This window comes from Budorcas taxicolor, chromosome 9, assembly GCF_023091745.1.
Source record: "Budorcas taxicolor isolate Tak-1 chromosome 9, Takin1.1, whole genome shotgun sequence".
Lineage (NCBI taxonomy): Eukaryota > Metazoa > Chordata > Mammalia > Artiodactyla > Bovidae > Budorcas > Budorcas taxicolor.
The window spans coordinates 30644704-30665325 of NC_068918.1; the positions used below are offsets into that span (position 1 = coordinate 30644704).

Below are 20622 nucleotides of genomic sequence, written 5' to 3' on the forward strand. Positions count from 1 at the left end.
TGAAATAAATTTATTGACTTATTACATGATACTTAGTGCTATACAATAAAATATATAGGACAGGATAAGAAGGATCATTAGTGTGGGTTAGAGAAGCAGACTGGTGGCAGTTTTGTATCGGGTAATCAGGGAAGGTGTCATTGAGATGGTAAATGACATTCGAGCAAAGACTTGAAGGTGGGGGGTGGGAACAAAATGGAGACCAGGTGGCTGGAGCAGAGGGAAAGGAGAGTGGACAAAATGAGATTAGCGAGATATAAGAGGATGGAGATCATGCTGGCCAGTAGATCACCATAATCAGTTTTATCTGGTTTGACACCATGAGAATGCACTGTCAGATCTCCAAATACAAGGAACATAATTGAACAATGGCCCCAGCTACTGCACTGAAATCCATTTATCATCCCATGTAAGCTGAAGCCGTTTTTCATAGGCTTCTCCCACCCAGTGGCTAAGCACAGTAAGACTACTAAGACAGGCCTGTTTGTGGGAGACACTTGGGGACTTCAGACAGCCTTTCTGAACTTTCACTGGAATCACATTGCAATAGAAGGCACTTCCACTCATCTTCCCTCTCTCTCTCCTTCACTTAGATCGGACCTGTATCTAAGTCTGGTGGCTTTCCCACTCTCTCGTGAGGTCTGCTTGGAACTTCTTGAAGGACTTCAGACTAACACACTTGAGAACTTACTAAAAATACATTCTTTGCTCTGATCCCAGACCTGATGAATCATAAACTCTAGCTGTGAGGCTCAGAAATTTGTGAGCCTTTCTGCTGATTCTGATGCGTATTCAAGTTTGGGAACCATTGAAGTAGGCTATTCTAAGGACTTTGGTTTCTATCCTGAGCTATTACGTGATTTTGAGCAGCCATGATGTAACTTTGAAAGGATTACTTTAGCCTGTGTAGAGAATAGATTGTAGGAGCACAAGAGTTGAATAGGGAGAACATTAGGACTGTTGCATTAATCTGGGTGAGAAAATATGAACGCTTGAACAAGGGTAGTAGCAGGGGAGCACTGGTCAACTTGGTCAGTACTGGTCAGAGAACTGGTCAGCTTCTAGATCTGTTCTGAGAGTTGAATCCTCGAGATTTGTTCTCTGATTGGATGAGGTTTGTGAGAAGAATCAAGGATGACTACGAAACTTTGAGTTGGTGCAGATAGAGCAGGCTGGCAGGAAAGTTTGGAGCTCATACTGGAACATATGAGTTGAATGTATCTCTATGAAATCCGTCTTAAATCTGTCTACTTCCACCTGAATCCAGGTTTTCTTCTGAACTACCAGTGTCCTTTTAATTGAATTTTCTTCTGTTCTTATCTCACCCCAGAGCTACAGAAGTATTCTTCTTGTAATGTAAATTGGGTCCTTTTAAAATCATTTAGAATCCTTGAGTGGCTTCATATTGTTTATAGAATAAAATTTAAGCTTCTAACCACAGCCTATGTGATCTGACGCCTGACATCTGCCTAGCCTGACGCCTGTTTCTGTTCTATCCAGAAACACTGGACTTCTTACAGTTTCTCTGATATACTGAGCTCTTGCACACCTTTGTACATGGAATTTTCTTTCCTTGAGTGCTCTGCCCTTCTCCAGTACTTTAAATCCTTCACCTCTCTAGAGAAGTTTTCTGACTTCCCTTCTTAAAATAGGTTGATGTTTTTGTTTTGTATCTTTAGCCCATTCTTGTTTCCTTTTGTACTTAACTATTGTTCTTGCTGTTTAGTCACTAAGTCGTATCCTACTCTTTTGTGACCCCATGACTGTAACCCTCCAGGCTTCTCTGCCTGTGGGGTTTTCCAGGCAAGAACACTGAGTGGGTTGCCATTTCCTTCTCCAAGGAGTACTTAATGTAGTTTCCAGTTATTTTAATTTTTTGTTTATTAGTTCTTGTGCTTTTCTCGCACCAGCATGTAAGTTTCATGAGAAAAAAGACCATGTTTTTCTGTCCATCATTATAACCCTTTCACCTTGTGTGGTGTTGAGCATTTAGTAGAGAAGGCTCAATAACTATCTGATAGAGTAAATGAATCAGGTGAAATTTCACACCCATCCTATGATAGCAACAATTAGGTTAAAGATAATCATCAGCTTTATATTCTGCATTTTTTATGTTTAATGATTTCTGCGGAGTTTCCTATACATATTCTCATTTCAAAGTTGAATCTCCAAACAGCCTAGTGGAAGAAATAATGAGTCACCAACCTTTTTGTATTTTTGATGGGCATTTGTTAAAAGCATAGCCATATTTTTAAGAGCAGTTGATAGAAATCTAGAAACTTGGAGGCAAAGGTGAGCTATTTAGTCTAATTTATGACTGCCATTCTCTTTTTTTCTCCTGTTCTAAGGTCCCCTTTCCCCTTACCATGCATTGAAGCTTCTGTGAGTCCTTTACTCCTTCAATATTGGGTACTTATTTAAGGTAGACAAAGTTGCATCTAGCTGTCTAATTAAAATTTGTACAAACTTAATTCCAGCCTTCCTAGACTGTGCATTATCCTGAAGCTAGGTTAAGAGAGAGGAAGGACCATGACCTTAGGCTCATTTCAGGGGTTCCCTGCCACTTAGCTACCATGATTCTAGAAAATAGTCTATAAAAAGATTCTTAGTCCATCTAAATTAATTTTTTAAAACTATAATTTTCCTTCTCATTATTATATTAAAAAACTAACTCCAATTATCAGGTGCAACTTTTTAAGTATAAACATATCTACCTTAGACTTAAGTATAAACATATTTACCTTAGACTCTGCTCCATTCTACTTTCTTCCAGAGAGTCTCCCGGTTGAGAAATTCTTTTGGCAAAATCAAGTAAAGTCAACAGTAGCAAGTAAGGATTGCAGTAGGAAGTAAGGATTCCAGGTTAAATTATACAGAGACTCTCTTGGCTAGAAGAAGCAGAAAACTGAGTTTATAGAATGTCCAGGCTATATTTTTAGGCAGAATACATAGAAAAACAGATTCCTAGATTTACAAAGAATTGTAGAAATTTGATAGTTTTGTATTCAGCTTTTGAAATTTATAAGATTCTAACTGTAAAAACCTAAAAGTCTTTAGCAAAAACAAGGATAGCATGGACCATACCAGTGCAGATTTAACTCTCTTCATTTCCATTTACCTGGCTAAAAGTGTAACCCCTGTATCTTTAGACAAAGAGCTATATTTATGTGTATGAAAAACACCAAAGCAGGAGGAATGAAGAGTTGAATTTTGCCAGTGAAAGAGAATGAGATCATTCATACAATGTATCTTTCACCCTTCATAGCAACAAAAATGGGGTGGACAGGAAGTGGTATTTTTTTTTGAAGAGGGGGTAAAGGGTCGGGGATAGGGAATGAGGGTCAGTGCAAGCCTTTCAGAGGAGGTGAGTTTAAGCAGAGGTCTGACAGATTGAAAGTAAGCCATGCAGTGGTTCAGGGCAGAACTTTCCAGGCGGAGGGAATGGTAAGTTACTTGAAAGTGGATCAAGTTAGAAGGGTTGAAATGTTTGGAATGGCTGGAGGAAAAAGGGTGAGTGGGTATGAGATAAGATTGGAGTGAGTGGCAAGAATGAGACAAAGAACTTTTAAGACTTTTTCTTTTTAATAGAAATTGCTTTACAGAAAACGTACAGATGATTCTGACCTAAAGGCTTAGAATAGCTTATTTTTAAAAAGTTTTTAAAATATGCCTCAAATGACTGTGTTGCCAACTTACTTCTATACTTGAAGCCTACTACACTATCAGACATGACAGAGAGAAAATGGTATTCTAATGAGGGTAAGTTCTATTTAGTGCCCATCATAAAGGGAAAATACATTTTTTTTTTTGATGAAAAGAAACTGAGTTTATCCACCTAAAGATTTAACCAACTACTTATTTATAGACAGACTCTAGACAAATACTTTTTATTTTGCCTATAAATTCAGACCTATTTACGTATTGTTCCTGATTTTATAATCTTTGAAAATGGTAGTCTGTTTTAGAGTTTCAGATCCTCCTGAAATAATATAACATGATAACTCAACTTATTCCTTCTTGCATTGAGGACTTGTTTCTCCTTCTATCATACAGATTTTTGCTTCTCTCTTTCCCTACTGCTGCTGACTGATACCCTGAATTGAACCCAGCCTCAATATAAATAGGTTATTAGTAAGGCCATGATCTTTTCAATCTCTTAAATTCTGTCTGCACAGTTTTCACAGTTTCACTTGATTTGGGTGTGTGTTTTATACACGCACACATATGTACATATATATAACAGGTAAATTGTCTCTCCTTAGTGAACTTGTAAAACTAATTTTGATGTTCAAATTAATAATAGAGACAAATAAGGAGAAGAGATACAAATGCAATTTCCATCCTTTGTCAGTTAAAGAATTTTGTTGATAAAGAGCTTTAGTTTCTGACAGAAAAAAATGGGGGAAAGTGTCAGAAGGAAGGTCTCTTTCACAGGCATGGCCTGAGTAAAGCCACTTTTTAATGGAGCCATGATGGTTGAAATTAAAGTATAAATAGTTTGCTATTCCTTTTTATCCCCAGGTTTTTTAAAGTGGTATTTTTAAACTTTTTAAAAGAATTAACAAGATCTCATGTGTCATGAAATATGACATTGTGGTAGGTTTAATTAAAAAATCTTGGAGGTTTTTTGTTTTGTTTTTTGGGGGGAGGTGGTTGATAATGTTCAATATAAATAATTAGGCCAGCTGAGTCCAATTAGGGCAATAAGTTGCATTATTTCATCTCTGATGAAAATAAATTGAAATATCTATTTCTTGTATTTCAGGCCTTTTTATGGTTATCATGAGAAGGAAAGACACTTTATGAAGATCTATCTTTACAATCCTGCAATGGTGAAAAGGTAAAAAGATAAGTGAAATAAAAATGTGAACAACTATCACTTAAGTATTTTAATAATAAAAGGAAAATTCTAGAAGAAAGGCTTGTGTAGTTTGTAGCATTATTAGAGTCCAAAATAAAATATGTACATATATGTGTAAAGAGAGAGAGATCCATAGCTTGGACTCTAGGAAGGATATTTTAAGGGTAAGGGACCTTGTTTTATACCCCTTAACTGATTCTTTTCTGCCTTAAATTTAGAGAGTTTGTAGAAGTTGATAGAGGGATGATTGACTGCCTTGTATAATCCTAGTACCCTGCTAGCCAGACCATATGTTCAATACCAAGAGAAATTTGTTCTTTAGTTTCAAAGCAAGGAGAAATGTGTGAGAGTGAGGCCATTGTGGGAGAGCTTTCTTCTGTGAAAGGTTTCTACTTAATCCCTTTTCAGTACTTTATTTTTTCCTGATGAGATAGGTGATGATATTAACATTTTTCCATATTGTTTAATGAGATATATTACCATTTAGAAGATTTATATAACTTAGTGAATGTATAGTTTCCAAATGACGAGGGCAAGACATTAGGAAATTATGCATGGGTAAAAATAAAGTCTTAGGTAGACCAATAGATTTTAACATAACAGAGTACAAAAAGTTCATTGATACGGTTTCCGCATTGTTGCTGAACTTTAAGAAACCACCACCCCCATTGCATGTTCATGTAATAATAACAAAGATCAACATTTACCTGAAAAGGCTATTCAGGTACTTTTCTGTTTTCAATTATGTATATGTGTATGGCTGTTTTTTTCTTTGTATGTTTCAATGAAACAGTATTTCAGAATAGATTGAGCTGAAGCAGACATGAGAATCCAGCTGTCTTCTGTTAAAACAGAGATTTTCAAAGATGTAAAATAATTCCTTTTTCTCCCTAAATTGTTTTTGTTTTGAAAAACATAGATTTTTAAAACATAAAACAATGTTATTTATGTTAACATAGCTTGGGTTTATTGTTATTTTTAAATTAGTAAATGAGTCTCTTAAAATTTTCTGTTTTAACTTGATTTGGTAAATATCAATAGATATAAACCACATAAACAAAAGCTTTTTGATACTAGCAGTAATTTTTAAGAATGAAAAGGAGTCCTGGGGCTAAAAAACTCGAGAACCATTGGAATAAAACTCTCTTAAATTTCTGTCAGAGATTCTTAAAATCTATTCACAGCTGTTCTCTACTTTTCACTGCCTATTACAGCAGAAGAGATTTACCCCTACCTTTAAAGCTCTGGATCCACTCCCTTTGACCCTTTCTTTTCATCTATCAGTTATCCCCTCTCCCTTGCACTATTTAAACAACAATAAGACTTAGTTTTACACATTCACACATTCATACTCAAAGACATCCATACTCGCAGCTGTTCTCCTGGAAGAATGTAGCTATACTTGGTGTGTCCGGTATCTTACCTCCTGCTTGCTCTTTAACTTAACTCCAGTTCTGCTCTCCAATTCAGCCCTTCCGCTCAAATTGCTTTCCTTAATTAACGACCTCAGTGTTGTTAAATCCAATTAACACCTCTTACCTTTGGACCTCATGTCCATCAGTGCTTACACTACCTTAAAATAAGGTTGCTTTGATGTAAACGTTTTTTCTAGTTTTCCTCATGCCTGTCTGGTCATTCATATTTATGCCATTTAGTTGGCTCCTCTTTTAACATATGTGTGGTTGGTCCTTGGACTTTTGTCTTGGGCATTTATCTTTTTCTCTATATATGTTCCCCTCACTTTACAGTCTTATATACGTCCATGGTTTTTGTTTTAATCTGTATGCATTTGGCTTCCAAATATATATCAATAGCTTAAATTTTCCTTCAGAGATCCTGATCAGTCAATCAGACCATCTACTGGATAAATAGAATAGCACTATAGTTAAGAGGGCTTAAGTCAGAAAAAATGGGAGTTGAATTTTAGCTCTTCCACTTTTGTTTGTGTGATTTTGGGTAAGTTTTTGATCTAAGACTCAACTTCTCTGTTTTGTAGTAAGTATTACTTGAGACTAAGCATTTAGAGCACCTAAGTTTAGACACCAATTGTGCCTAATACACAGTGCCTCAAAATATGTTTTCTGTGTCTCGTCTATTAATAAAATTATCCTTAAACTCATCTTTATTATTCATTTCTAATATTTTCATAGAAATCTACCGGAACATTCCAGTATACCTCCAGTTTGTCTAAAACCAGTCAACTCCAGTTTGTCTAAAAACCAAGTTTGTCTTTATTCCTTCTCCAAATAAAAATCCACAAATAAACCTATTTTCTTCCAATCCATTCTATTTCAATAAATGCAGCACCACCAACTTGCTCCTTAACCTAGGCATTATCCTCAACTTATATTCTATCTCACCCTCCGCGTGTAGTTAATCAGGGCCTGATCATTTTATTCCTCATATGCTTCCTGAATCTCCGTACATTTCCTTGATCCTTGTTAAAGCCGCCTCATCTTAGTTTTTCCACAGTACCCTCTCACTTTCTGTCTCTAGTGTTTTGCTTTCTTTAGCTAACCTGGTCATTTCAGTTTTCCTGTTCTCTTCACTTGACAGGCAGATTCTTCTTCAAATACGTTAGTAGGCTCTGCGTGATGTGACTTCTCATTACCTCTCTACTCTCCCACCACCACCACCATAGCCTCTGTCACTAAGCCTCACGCAGTGGCTTTAGTTCTGAATAACCACGTTTTCTTGTGACCCTTTACATGTGCAGTTTTATTTGGATGAAATGCTCCTTCTCGTCTGAGAAAAAGTATTTTTAGTTCATTGTTTCGCTTAGAGACTTCTCTCCAAGAAGGCTATGCAGAAACTTCAGTCTGTTTATTGTCCCTTCTAGATGTTTTATATACTTCCCCCGCATAGCACTTTGTTATTTATAATTGCCTATTGTTTGTACCCCCCAATATGAAGGACAAATTATTCAGAGAAGAAAAATACCAAAAGTGGTAACATCTCTGTGTGGTAGATTGAGTCATATGTCCTCTTTTAGAATTGTTGTATAATCTTTTCAAAATTTTTTTTTGGATTTTTAAAAGAAAAATATGATATCCTAAAAGCCTTTTTTGGACATGTTAGCTTTTTCAGTATAGTTTGCATTAAATTGGTTTTAGAAGTCAAAATATTCTTCATTTAAGACATTTTTTCTCATTTTCTTTCAGAGCTTGCAGCTTACTTTAAAACTTGATTTAAACTTTCAGTTGCCCAAAAAAACCCATAAATTTTAAGTAAAATTGAAATGAAAATTTTGTGTGGTAGAGTAATATGTTTTGTTCTCTATATTTGTATAACCATTATTTCACTTAACATTTTAGGAAACACAATTTTATGGTATAACTTTTTTTTCTAATTTAGGATATGTGAACTTTTGCAAAGTGGAGCCATAATGAATAAATTTTATCAGCCTCATGAAGCGCATATTCCCTACCTCCTACAGCTCTTCATTGACTACAATCTGTATGGAATGAATTTAATAAATCTGGCTGCTGTCAAGTTCCGAAAAGCAAGGAGGAAAAGTAAGGTTAATTTCACAAGTTCAAATTAAAGCTTTGAAACAAGTATTATGTAATTGATGATTTATAAAATAATATGTACTTAAAAGTAAGTGCTGAGTGGATAAGGAATAGAAAGAAATATGCAAAAATATCTTAGAGTTTATCAGGAAAAGAATCTCAGTTATTTTTGGTAACACCTTTATTCTTTACAGTTCTCTCATTTTAAATGGACAGCTCTGGTTTTTAACATATTCAGAGTTGTGCATCCATCACCAAAGTCAAATTTAGAACATTTTTCAGCACCTCTAAAGAAGCCCTGTAGTCTTTAGCAATCTCCTGCAGTCCTCCCATGCCTTCACCTCTTAGCAACGGTTAATCTCCCTTCTGTCTCTATGTCTGCCCATTCCACACATCTCATTTAAATGGAATCATATGTTTGTTTATTTAACTTAGCCTGATGTTTTCAGGGTTCATCCATGTCATAGCATGTGTCAGTATTCCTTTTTATGGCCAGCTAATACTCTGTTGTGTGAATATACTACATTGTTTACTGATTCATCAATGACAGACATCTGGGTTTCCTTCTTCTGGCTATTATGAACAATGCTGCTATGAACATTCATGTACAAATATTCATATAGCCATATGTTTTCATTTCTCTTGGCATATACCTAAGAATATAATTTCTGGTTAAAATAGTCTCGCATCTTCTGCATTTTATTCTGGCTGGATTCCTTCTCTTCTACTTAAGATAAAGTAAAACCAGCATTTTTCCTGCAATTCTACTGTCCTTTCTGTTATTTTTTTCTTTTCTTTCATTACCAAACTTTTAAAACCAAAAGTTTGCATTTTTTTCTCATGTTGTTTACCAGCTGTTCTTTTTTGGCTTAACTCCTTGCACTTCTTCTGCCATACCTAAGCTGTGCTCTGAAAAGTAACTGGGGAGGATTTTTTTCTTTGGAATGGTGGGTTAGGTTAATAGGATCAACCTTCTCACAAAAACTAGTTTTTAAGAGCTAGGTAAGGTTTTTTTGTTTTTGTTTTTTTTTTAATCTTAACTGTATCACAAAGATTACAAACAATGAAGAAGTACTGGCCAAACGAGGAACTAGAGTGCAGAAAACAGCTTTTGCCCTGAAGGGTTTTGCTAATCCTCCCTGACTCTATTAAGACAGCCTTACTTGGTGAGGGAACTAAAAACAGCAATTCAGGACCTGCTGAATAGGTTGGAATCCTCCACAGAAGGAGGTAGGGTTTCAAAGAGACATGCCCAAAGTAGGAAGTGGAACCACTTTGAGACATTTCAGCCCAGTTTGAGTCTCCTGGGACTAAAAAAGACTGCCACATCTACAACTTTTCCTTAGGTGGTAGAATCATTGGATATCCGTATACCAGAAAATAAAAATAAGAGCCGAGGACTTCCCTGGCAGTACAGTGGATAGGAATCCACCTTCCGGTGCAAGGAACACAGGTTTGACCCCTGGTCCAGGAAGATTCCACATACCACGGAGCAGCTAGGCCTGGGAGCCACAGCTACTGAAGCCCACACCCTAGAGCCTGTGCTCGACAACGAGAGACGCCACTGCAATGAGAAGCCCAGGCACCACCATGAAGAGTAGCCCTCGCTCACTGCAGCTAGAGAAAGCTGGCACAGCAAAGGAGACCCAAGGCAACCAAAAGTGAATTTTAAAAAAGACAAACAAATAATAAAAAAATAAAAGAGCTCAGACACATTCCACACCCTGTGTAAAAATTAAAATGGGTCACAGACTTAAATGTAAAATTATCAGACTTCTAGAAGAAAACAATGAGAAAATCTGCCTAACAAGTTGATTTTGCCAAAGTTAAAAACTTTCTATAAAAAGTAATATTAGAAAAATGAAAAGGTAAGTCACAGACTGGGAGAAAATATTTTAAATTATACATCTGATAAAATACTTATATCTAGAATATATAAAGTGTTAGTCACTCAGTCGTGTCCGACTCTGCAACCCCATGGACTGTAGCCCACAAGGCTTCTCTGTCCATGGAATTCTCCAGGCAAGAATACTGGAGTGGGTTGACGTTGCCTTCTCCAGGGGATCTTCCTGACCCAGGGATTGAACCCTGGTCTCCTGCATTGCAGGCAGTCTCTTTACCATCTGAGCTCTATGTCTTACTAGTTGGGTGATCTCAGACACACTTCTTACCCCAGGGGAATCTTATGTCCACCCAAAAACCTGTATGCAGATGTTTATAACGACTTTATTTCATAATTGCTAAAAATCTAAAGTAACCAAGATGTCCACTCAGTGGGGGCCATGGATAAACGGTTATATACCAATACAGTGGAATACTGTTTATCAGTGAAACACATCACGATACTGATTCCTACAACATTGATGAAAGTTGAATTCATTTACTAAGTGAAAGCCAGACCTAAAAGACTACAAGTTATATGTGCGTATGTGTTAGTCACTTCGTCGTGTCTGACTCTTTGTGACTCCATGGACTGTAGTTAACCAGGCTCCTGTGTGCATGGAATTCTCCAGGCAAGAATACTGGAATTGGTTGCTGTTACCTTCTCCAGGGGATCTTCCTGACACAGGGATTGAACCTGGGTCTCCTCCATTGCAGACAGCTTTTACCATCTGAGCAACCAGGGACATGTACAAATTGTATGGTTTTATTCATATAACATTCTGGTAAACGTGAAACTATAGAAATGGAAAATATATTAGTGGTTGCCAGGAATTGGAGAAGAGTAGAATATTGATTACAAAACAAATACATAGGGGAACTTTTCGGATGAATTATTCTGCATGTTACTGCATGCTGGTATGATTTTTTAAAGTCATCAAATCCATAAAAATGTACCCTTTAAGGCTCAAAATTCTCGAAGCCAACTTCAGCAATACATGAACCGTGAACTTCCAGATGTTCAAGCTGGTTTTTGAAAAGGCAGAGGAACCAGGGATCAAATTGCCAACATCTGCTGGATCATTGATAAAGCAAGAGAGTTCCAGAAAAACATCTATTTCTGCTCTATTGACTATGCCAAAGCCTTTGACTGTGTAGATCACAATAAACTGCGGAAAATTCTGACAGAGGTGGGAATACCAGACGACCTGACCTGCCTCCTGAGAAACCTATATGCAGGTCAGGAGGCAACAGTTAGAACTGGACACGGAACAACAGACTGGTTCCAAACAGGAAAAGGAGTACGTCAAGGCTGTATCCTGTCACCCTGCTTATTTGACTTATATGCAGAGTACATCATGAGAAACACTGGGCTGGAAGAAGCACAAGCTGGAATCCAGATTGCCAGGAGAAATATCAATAACCTCACATATGCAGATGACACCACCCTTATGGCAGAAAGTGAAGAGGAACTAAAGCCTCTTGATGAAAGTGAAAGAGGAGAGTGAAAAAGTTGGCTTAAAGCTCAACATTCAGAAAGCAAAGATCATGGCATCTGGTCCCATCACTTCATGGCAAATAGATGGGGAAACAGTGGAAACAAGAGTCAGACTTTATTTTGGGGTCCTCCAAAATCACTGCAGATGGTGACTGCAGCCATGAAATTAAAAGACGCTTACTCCTTGGAAGGAAAGTTATGACCCACCTAGATAGCATATTCAAAAGCAGAAACATTACTTTGCCAACAAAGGTCCGTCTAGTCAAGGGTGTGGTTTTTTCCTGTGGTCATGTATGAATGTGAGAACTGGACTGCCAAAGAATTGATGCTTTTGAGCTGTGGTGTTGGAGAAGACTCTTGAGAGTCCCTTGGACTGCAAGGAGATCCAACCAGTCCATTCTGAAGGAGATGAGCCCTGGGTGTTCTTTGGAAGGACTGATGCTGAAGCTGAAACTCCACTACTCTGGCCACCTCATGTGAAAAGTTGACTCATTGGAAAAGACTCTGATGCTGGGAGGGACTGGGGGCAAGAGGAGAAGGGGACAACAGAGGATTGAGATGGCTGGATGGCATCACCCTACTTGATGGATGTGTGTTTGAGTGAACTCCGGGAGTTGGTGATGGACATTGCTGCGATTCATGGGGTTGCAAAGAGTCGGGCACAACTGAGTGACTGAACTGAACCAAGTATTGATGGTCAGCAGTCCCAGTCGTTGGATATAGTGTTACTTGGATATCATGTCCCCTCTCTTATGTTGTGATCATCATGGTATTCTGCATAAAAATACCTCATTGTGGTATTCTTCATGAAAACTCATAATCACAATCTAGTCATAAGAAAAACACCAACACACCTGGATTAGAGGACATTCTCTAGGTTACCTAACCAGTAATCGTGACTGTTGAGGTCATGAAAAACGAGGAAAGGCTGAGAAATAGAGCAGAGGAGACTAGGAACACATGATAACTAACTACAGCGAGGTATCCTACTTTAGATCCCTGAAACAGAAAGTGGACAATAGTGGGTAAACTGGTGAAATTTAAATAAAGTGCATGGTAGTTCATAGGAATGTAGCTGTGTCAGTTTCTCTGATAGATGTACTGCGGTAATGTAAAATGTTAATAATGGGAATGATGTGATAAGCAGTATTCAGAAGCCGTACTATCCTTGTAATGCTTCTGTAACTAAAATTCTTCCAAAGTGAAAAGGTTATTGGGGGAACAGCAGGTTGGTTATCAGTGTCAAATATAGCTGGGAGTACAAGAAGGATTGAAGAATGGAAAATGTTTTAGAGAATGTGCAGGAGGTATTTCTAGGAAAAGGATGTTCTTTTTACAAAAGTTTGTTTCCAATAGGTGAAAAAGCATGAGAAGAATCTTAATTAGCAAATATATGTAAGTCATTTATTTTAGTTATAAAAGTTAGATGAGTATTGGAAGGTACAACCAGAAAGCAGAAATTTATGAAATTTATTTGGGGAAAATTAAAAGAGAAATTTCAAGTATGATGAAATAAACCTTCAGGTTTTTGTTTTGTTCAAAAAAATAGATTAAAGATTATACTGAAATGTAAAGAATAGGTGAATTATTTTTTATTACATTTTATGTTATCTCAAGTATATAATTAAATGGACAGTAAACTTGCTATTATAAATGTTATATATGCATAACTTAATATTTTAATTTTGTAAAACAAGATAATGTAGTCTAATGTAGTCTTTTGAAAGTAAATTTAAAAGTCAAAAATATTTAGAAATTTTAATATTATGTATGCATATACCATTTTGTCTCAGTATTCAGTTATACACTCAGTTGTCAAATGAAATGGAAATATTATTAAGGTGAAGTATATAGAAGTACTTAGAGTAAATATTTTTTAGATCAGAGGCATTTTTTACTATTCTCCATCATGACTTTATATTACGTTTTTAACATCCAGAGTTGAAAAGAATGACAAATATATTTATAAAATAAAATAATATAAAAAGTATAGATAAAGTGTGACTTTTAATACTATGATAGGTAACTTGGTAATTAGTAAACATGTAGATTATACATTCATATAAATTGATTAGAAAATAATTGTTTTATAATATACAACTTACCAAGTATTTCATATAAATAGTCTTGTTGTATAACACCAAGCCTTCAAAAACTTCTGAAGGTAGATGGAACCACTTACATGGTTTGATACATGTTTTGTTAAAGCAGCAAAGATGGTAAGTAATTACATAATTTTGTGATCAAGCTTACCAAATAAGTATTAAATTTAGTTGAAGAGGATTGTGAATTTAGTGTCTTTCTTACACATCATTGTTAGTCAGATATCCTCCAATATAAAATAAGTTAAAAAAATACTTTATGTTGGGATTCTTTCTTTGGCACTTACTCAAGCTTTCTTTATCTGAATATTTAAATTCCTCTTCAGTGAGTTCATTTGCTCAGTCGTGTCTGACTCTTCGCAACCCCATGAATCGCAGCATGCCAGGCCTCCCTTTCCATCACCAACTCCCAGAGTTCACTCAGACTCATGTCCATCGAGTCGGTGATGCCATCCAGCCATCTCATCCTCTGTCGTCCCCTTCTCCTCCTGCCCCCAATCCCTCCCAGCATCAGAGTCTTTTCCAATGAGTCAGCTCTTCGCATGAGGTGGCCAGAGTACTGGAATTTCAGCTTCAGCATCAGTCCTTCCAAAGAACACCCAAGGCTGATCTCCTTCAGAATGGACTGGTTGGATCTCCTTGCAGTCCAAGGGACTCTCAAGAGTCTTCTCCAACACCACAGGTCAAAAGCATCGATTCTTCAGCGCTCAGCTTTCTTCACAGTCCAACTCTCACATTCATACGTGACCACCAGAAAAACCATAGTCTTGACTAGACAGACCTTTGTTGGCAAAGTAATGTCTCTACTTTTGAATATGCTATCTAGGTGGGTCATAACTTTCCTTCCAAGGAGTAAGCGTCTTTTAATTTCATGGCTGCAGTCACCATCTGCAGTGATATTGGAGGACCCCAAAATAAAGTCTGACTCTTGTTTCCACTGTTTCCCCATCTATTTGCCATGAAGTGATGGGACCAGATGCCATGATCTTTGCTTTCTGAATGTTGAGCTTTAAGCCAACTTTTTCACTCTCCTCTTTCACTTTCATCAAGAGGCTTTAGTTCCTCTTCACTTTCTGCCATAAGGGTGGTGTCATCTGCATATGTGAGGTTATTGATATTTCTCCTGGCAATCTGGATTCCAGCTTGTGCTTCTTCCAGCCCAGTGTTTCTCATGATGTACTCTGCATATAAGTCAAATAAGCAGGGTGACAGGATACAGCCTTGACGTACTCCTTTTCCTGTTTGGAACCAGTCTGTTGTTCCGTGTCCAGTTCTAACTGTTGCCTCCTGACCTGCATATAGGTTTCTCAGGAGGCAGGTCAGGTCGTCTGGTATTCCCACCTCTGTCAGAGTTTTCCACAGTTTATTGTGATCTACACAGTCAAAGGCTTTGGCATAGTCAATAGAGCAGAAATAGATGTTTTTCTGGAACTCTTGCTTTATCAATGATCCAGCAGATGTTGGCAATTTGATCCCTGGTTCCTCTGCCTTTTCAAAAACCAGCTTGAACATCTGGAAGTTCACGGTCTGACAGAATGTGGTCCCCTGGAGAAGGGAATGGCAAACCACTTCAGTATTCTTGCCTTGAGAACTCCATGAACAGTATGAAAAAGCAAAATGATAGGATACTGAAAGAGGAACTCCCCAGGTTGGTAGGTGCCCAATATGCTACTGGAGATTAGTGGAGAAATAACTCTAGAAAGAATGAAGGGATGGAGCCAAAGCAAAAACAATACCCAGTTGTGGATGTGACTGGTGATAGAAGCAAGGTCCGATGCTGTAAAGAGCAATATAGCATAGAAACCTGGAATGTCAGGTCCATGAATCAAGGCAAATTGGAAATGGTCAAACAGGAGAAGGCAAGAGTGAACATCGACTTTCTAGGAATCAGCGAACTAAAATGGACTGGAATGGGTGAATTAACTCAGATGACCATTACATCTACTACTGTGGGCAGGACTCCCTTAGAAGTAATGGAGTAGCCATCATGGTCAACAAAAGAGTCCGAAATGCAATACTTGGATGCAGTCTCAAAAATGACAGAATGATCTCTGTTCGTTTCCAAGGCAAACCATTCCATATCACAGTAATCCAAGTCTATGCTCCAACCAGTAACGCTGAAGAAGCTGAAGTTGACCAGTTCTATGAAGACCTACAAGACCTTTTAGAACTAACACCCCAAAAAGATGTCCTTTTCATTATAGGGGACTGGAATGCAAATTCCTCTTAAGAGATCACAAAAAGATTGCTAAGATTTAGAGATCATTTGCAAAGCATGGCCCCTGGACTCTGTTTATGCATCTCGGATAACTAAGCAAAAGCATAGTTCTCTCCAATTCCTGGTCAAATTGTATTTGCATTTGCCCCAGCTTTCCACTCGCTGTTACTCCATTACTTTTGGAATGGATTATGTGTTTTCTTTTTATTCAAGGATTAGTATTTAAAGTATGTTTTGAATTTTATCTGGAATCTGGTTTCCACTAGAATTTTAGTTGAGGCTCATACAGAATACCCTAGGAATTTAGATTAAAGTCTACAAAAATTCATAGTTTTTTTTTAAATGAAGTTTTTAAGCACACCTATTGCTATAGTATGTTTAAATGTGTCATACTTTTAATTCTAGTATGAAAGTATTGTGGCCATTTCTCTTTCATATCCATATATTGCAGATACTTTCCCCCCACCCCTCTCCATTTGAAATCCTTATTCTCCACTGTACAAATGCATTCCAGTATGTTAATGAATTTTTAGGATACAGTTTTAGGAACTAGTCATGTGGGTTGTATACTAATTTACCTAAAGAGTAATTATATGCAAGTTAAAAGTGGAACTTAACCCTTTTGACTTTATTTCTAGGTGATCCATTGCATCCAACTGGGTCTTGCAAGGATCGGGTACCAGGAAAAAATTCCCTTACTGGTACTTTATTTCGGTGGGAAGAAGGCGAAATACCAAGGTTAGTTAATGTTGTAAAGGAAAAGAAAACTTATTTACATATGTCCTACTCTATTCAGAAATCAGTGGTTAGCATAATTTAATTTTATGATTGCTTCTTTGTAAGTTTATCAAAAAAGCAAATCTCAACACGTGGATCATAGATTTCAAAAATAAACTGTCAAAACAGGTTGAAAATATACTTAGTTATTCCGTAATTAATAAAAGGAATCTGAATGTAAGTTTTTATACTTCTCTCCAATATCTGTCTTGTTTGTACAGTCTAAATTGACATCCTACAGCTTGTCTAGTGGGCTTCCCTGGTGGCTCAGAGAGTAGAGAATCCACCTGCCATGCAGGAGACCTGGGTTTGATCCCTGGGTCGGGTAGATCCCCTGGAGAAGGGAATGGCTGTGCACTCCAGTATTCTTGGGTGGAGAATCCTGTGGACAGTGTAGCCTGGTGGGCTGCAGTCCATGGGGTCGCAAAAAGTCAGACATGACTGAGTAACTAAGCACACACACACACACACAATTTGTCAAGTAAAAATCATATAATATAAAAGCAATTTAAAACCTAAATAGCAGGACTTCCCTGGTTGTCCAGTGATTAAGACTCCACACTTCCACTGCAAGGGGGGTTCCATTCCTGGTCAGGGAACTAAGATCCCATATGTTACATGGTACGGCAAATAAATATTTAAATCAATAGGTAAACCAATCAATCCTAAATGGAAAATATTTTTAATAAAAATAACCCCTAAATATTTCTGAATATTTGTGAAAAAAAAGTGGATTACTGTAGTGTATATGAATAATACAATTTGTGATTTCTTTTGGCTATTTAGTATTTATTAGACTCTTGGAGAGGGTAAGATATTCCAAAGGTTTACATTTTCCTACTATAAAGTAGATATATAATCAGTACCTATCAAAATTATCACAATATCTTAATCTACATAGAAGTAGAGGATTTTTGTTTTATACCAAAAAGTTGTTGCCCAAGCTTTCTTGATTCTTATGTTGATTATTTGGGTATTGATGGGGTTGTGTGGTGTCTTCTTTTTCACTACTTATATGTCACCTGATAAGTTTTAAGTGTTGTTTTTTGTTGTTTTTTTCTTTTTTTAATGAAGGATGCAAAGTAGAAGTATTCAGTTAAATGATGTTTTAAATTTCATGATAAAATGTGAATTTATTAATTGGTTGAAGATAAGCTGTCATAAGAATATTTGTTTAGAGCTTAATTTATATAGTTTAAGATACTAGTATGTTCTTCACCCAATTTCCATATTATAGAATTGCTTTGGCTTTTTAAGACCTAACATTAAGACTCTCATTAAATAATGATAGAAGTATGTTGATTTATGACTAATATTATGCCAGAATGAGACTTCAAAGCCTTCCAAGTGGACAGTGACTTGCCTTACCTCTGGATTCAGTTAGCAAATGTCAGGACATTTTAGTAAAGTCATACACGTATACATACATATGTACTTAGGGTCGTCAGATAGAACAGAATTGTTTTTATAATTGTGTTGAAATGGTATTAATTTTAGACAGAGTGTTATTTAATGCATCAAATTCAAGTTCTAATTAGTCCAGAGCAAAGTGACCGACAGGCTGTTTTCTGTCTCTTTTTTGTGCCTGTTATATAGTTCCTCTGTCTCTCTGAAATTGGAACAAATAAGCTTAACCCAAAGATTTGACCTAGTCACTAGATCCCTTGGTTTTCCAAGTCCTATATTTAGTAAGTTGTGTTTTACATGATCACCTCAAATCAAGGTTTATTTGTATTGGAAGACTTTTTCAGCAAGCATGTTTCTGGTTAGGTCATAAGACTATATAGTAAAGCTTCACTGGTTAGGAGTTAGTTTAAAGAAACTCTGTGTATTATAATGAAAAATCTGAATTATTACTTTTAAAAGAGCTTAAAAGATCATAGATGAGCTTCCCTGGTGGCTCAGTGGTAAAGAATCTGCCTGCTGGTGCAGGAGACACAGGTTTGATCCCTGGGTTAGATATATCCCCTGGAGAAGGAAACGACAACCCACTCTAGTTCTTGCCTGGAAAATCCCATGGACAGAGGAACCTGGTGAGCTGTAGTCCATGGGGTCACAGAGTTGGAAATGACTGAGCATAGTATGGTACAGAGCAAAGATATGAAATGGCAAACTAGTGAAATTAGACAAGGTATTCAGAACTAGAATTTATAATAAATGTAGGTTAGCTATAACCTACATTTTTGTCCCATACTTTTAGGCTTCTTGTATTAAACATGAAAATCTATCATTTCATCAAATACAAATAACAAAACATCATAAACATTTTGGCAAATCAGTACTCTTAAATTTTATTAGTCTCATTTTTACCCCCATGTGAGCACGTTCTCTGGATACCTTTTTTTTTTCTTTTAAACCCAAAATGTTTTATATTCCTTCGCAAGGAATTTCAAGGGCTGAAATTCCACAATTTCACAATATTTCACAATATTATTTTGAATAATAATATTGATAATATCTGAATAATTTCACAATATTATTTCAAGGGCTGAAACAAATAGCAACAGTCTCAGTGAGATGAAAGTGCTGAGTTTACAAGTCTACTAATCTTATCTGCTCTGGTGGTGGTGGTGTTGCTGAGTTGTGTCCAACTCTTGCAACCCTATGGATTGTAGCCCACGAGGCTCTTGTGTCCATGGGATTTCCCATGTGAGAATACTGGTGTGGGTTGCCATTTCCTTCTCCAGGGGATCTTCCTGACCCAGGGACTGAACCCACATCTCCTGTACTGGCAGGCGGGTTCTTTTCCATTGAGCCACCAGGGAAGCCCTGCTGGCTCATTGTAAATCACCACACATCATGGACCTTCAGTCATTTGCCAGAGTGTTGAATTCACAAAGGTCGAATCTACTGCAGTAATCTCAACCTGGCTGCCCATCAGAATAATCTGAAGAGATTTTTTTAAAATTACAGATGTCTGAGTTCTATCCTCAGTGACTGTAATTTGTGGGTCTATTGTGTTAAGCTGTGAATAGAAATATTCAGAGAGGTACAGTTGCCTAATTACCATTGTATTGTTTATCTACCTTTCATAATTTAAAGGAATGGCCTACATATATTTGCAGGCTCAAATTTATTTTAATTTTTTAAAAATTATTTCTAATTGGAGAATTATTGCTTTACAATATTGTATTGGTCTCTTCCACATATAAACATGAATCATCCATAGTTAAACATATGTCCCCTCCCTCTTCAACCTCCTGCCCACCTCCAATCATATCCCACCCCTCTAGGTTTTTTTTCTATTTACTGAAAGCAGTTTTTTAATTTCTAAAAACTACTTCCTAAAAATGATGCTGTTAAAGTGGTGCACTCACTATGCCAGCAAATTTGGAAAACTCAACAGTGTCCGCAGGTTTGGAAAAGGTCAGTTTTCATTCCATTCCTAAAGAAGGGCAGTGCCAAAGAATGTTCAAACTACTGCACAATTGCACTCAGTTCACATGATAGCGAAGTAATGTTCAAAATCCTTCAAGCTAGGTCTCAACAGTATGTGAATCAAGAACTTCCAGATGTTCAAGCTGGATTTAGAAAAGGCAGAGGAACCAGAGATCAAATTGCCAACATCCATTGAATCATAGAAAAAGCTAGAGAATTCCAGGAAAACATCTACCTTTGTTTCATTGACTATGTTAAAGTCTTTGACTGCGTAGATCACAACAAACTGTGGAAAATTCTTAAAGAGATGGAAATACCAGACCACCTGACCTGCCTCCTGTGAAACCTTCATGCAGGTCAAGAAGCAACAGTTAGAATCGGACATGAACAATGAA

At 36.9% G+C, this 20622-nt stretch overlaps 1 protein-coding gene across 1 annotated transcript in view; it reads left to right on the forward strand.

The window, feature by feature from the left end:
* The window catches only part of REV3L (REV3 like, DNA directed polymerase zeta catalytic subunit), a 174805-nt gene that overhangs the window by 58278 nt on the left and 95905 nt on the right, over positions 1-20622 (forward strand). Inside the window, exons 3-5 of the mRNA XM_052645563.1 lie at positions 4766-4840; positions 8216-8376; positions 16711-16810. Of these exons, the coding sequence (XP_052501523.1) occupies positions 4766-4840; positions 8216-8376; positions 16711-16810 (336 nt within the window). The remainder of the gene's footprint in view (positions 1-4765; positions 4841-8215; positions 8377-16710; positions 16811-20622) is intronic.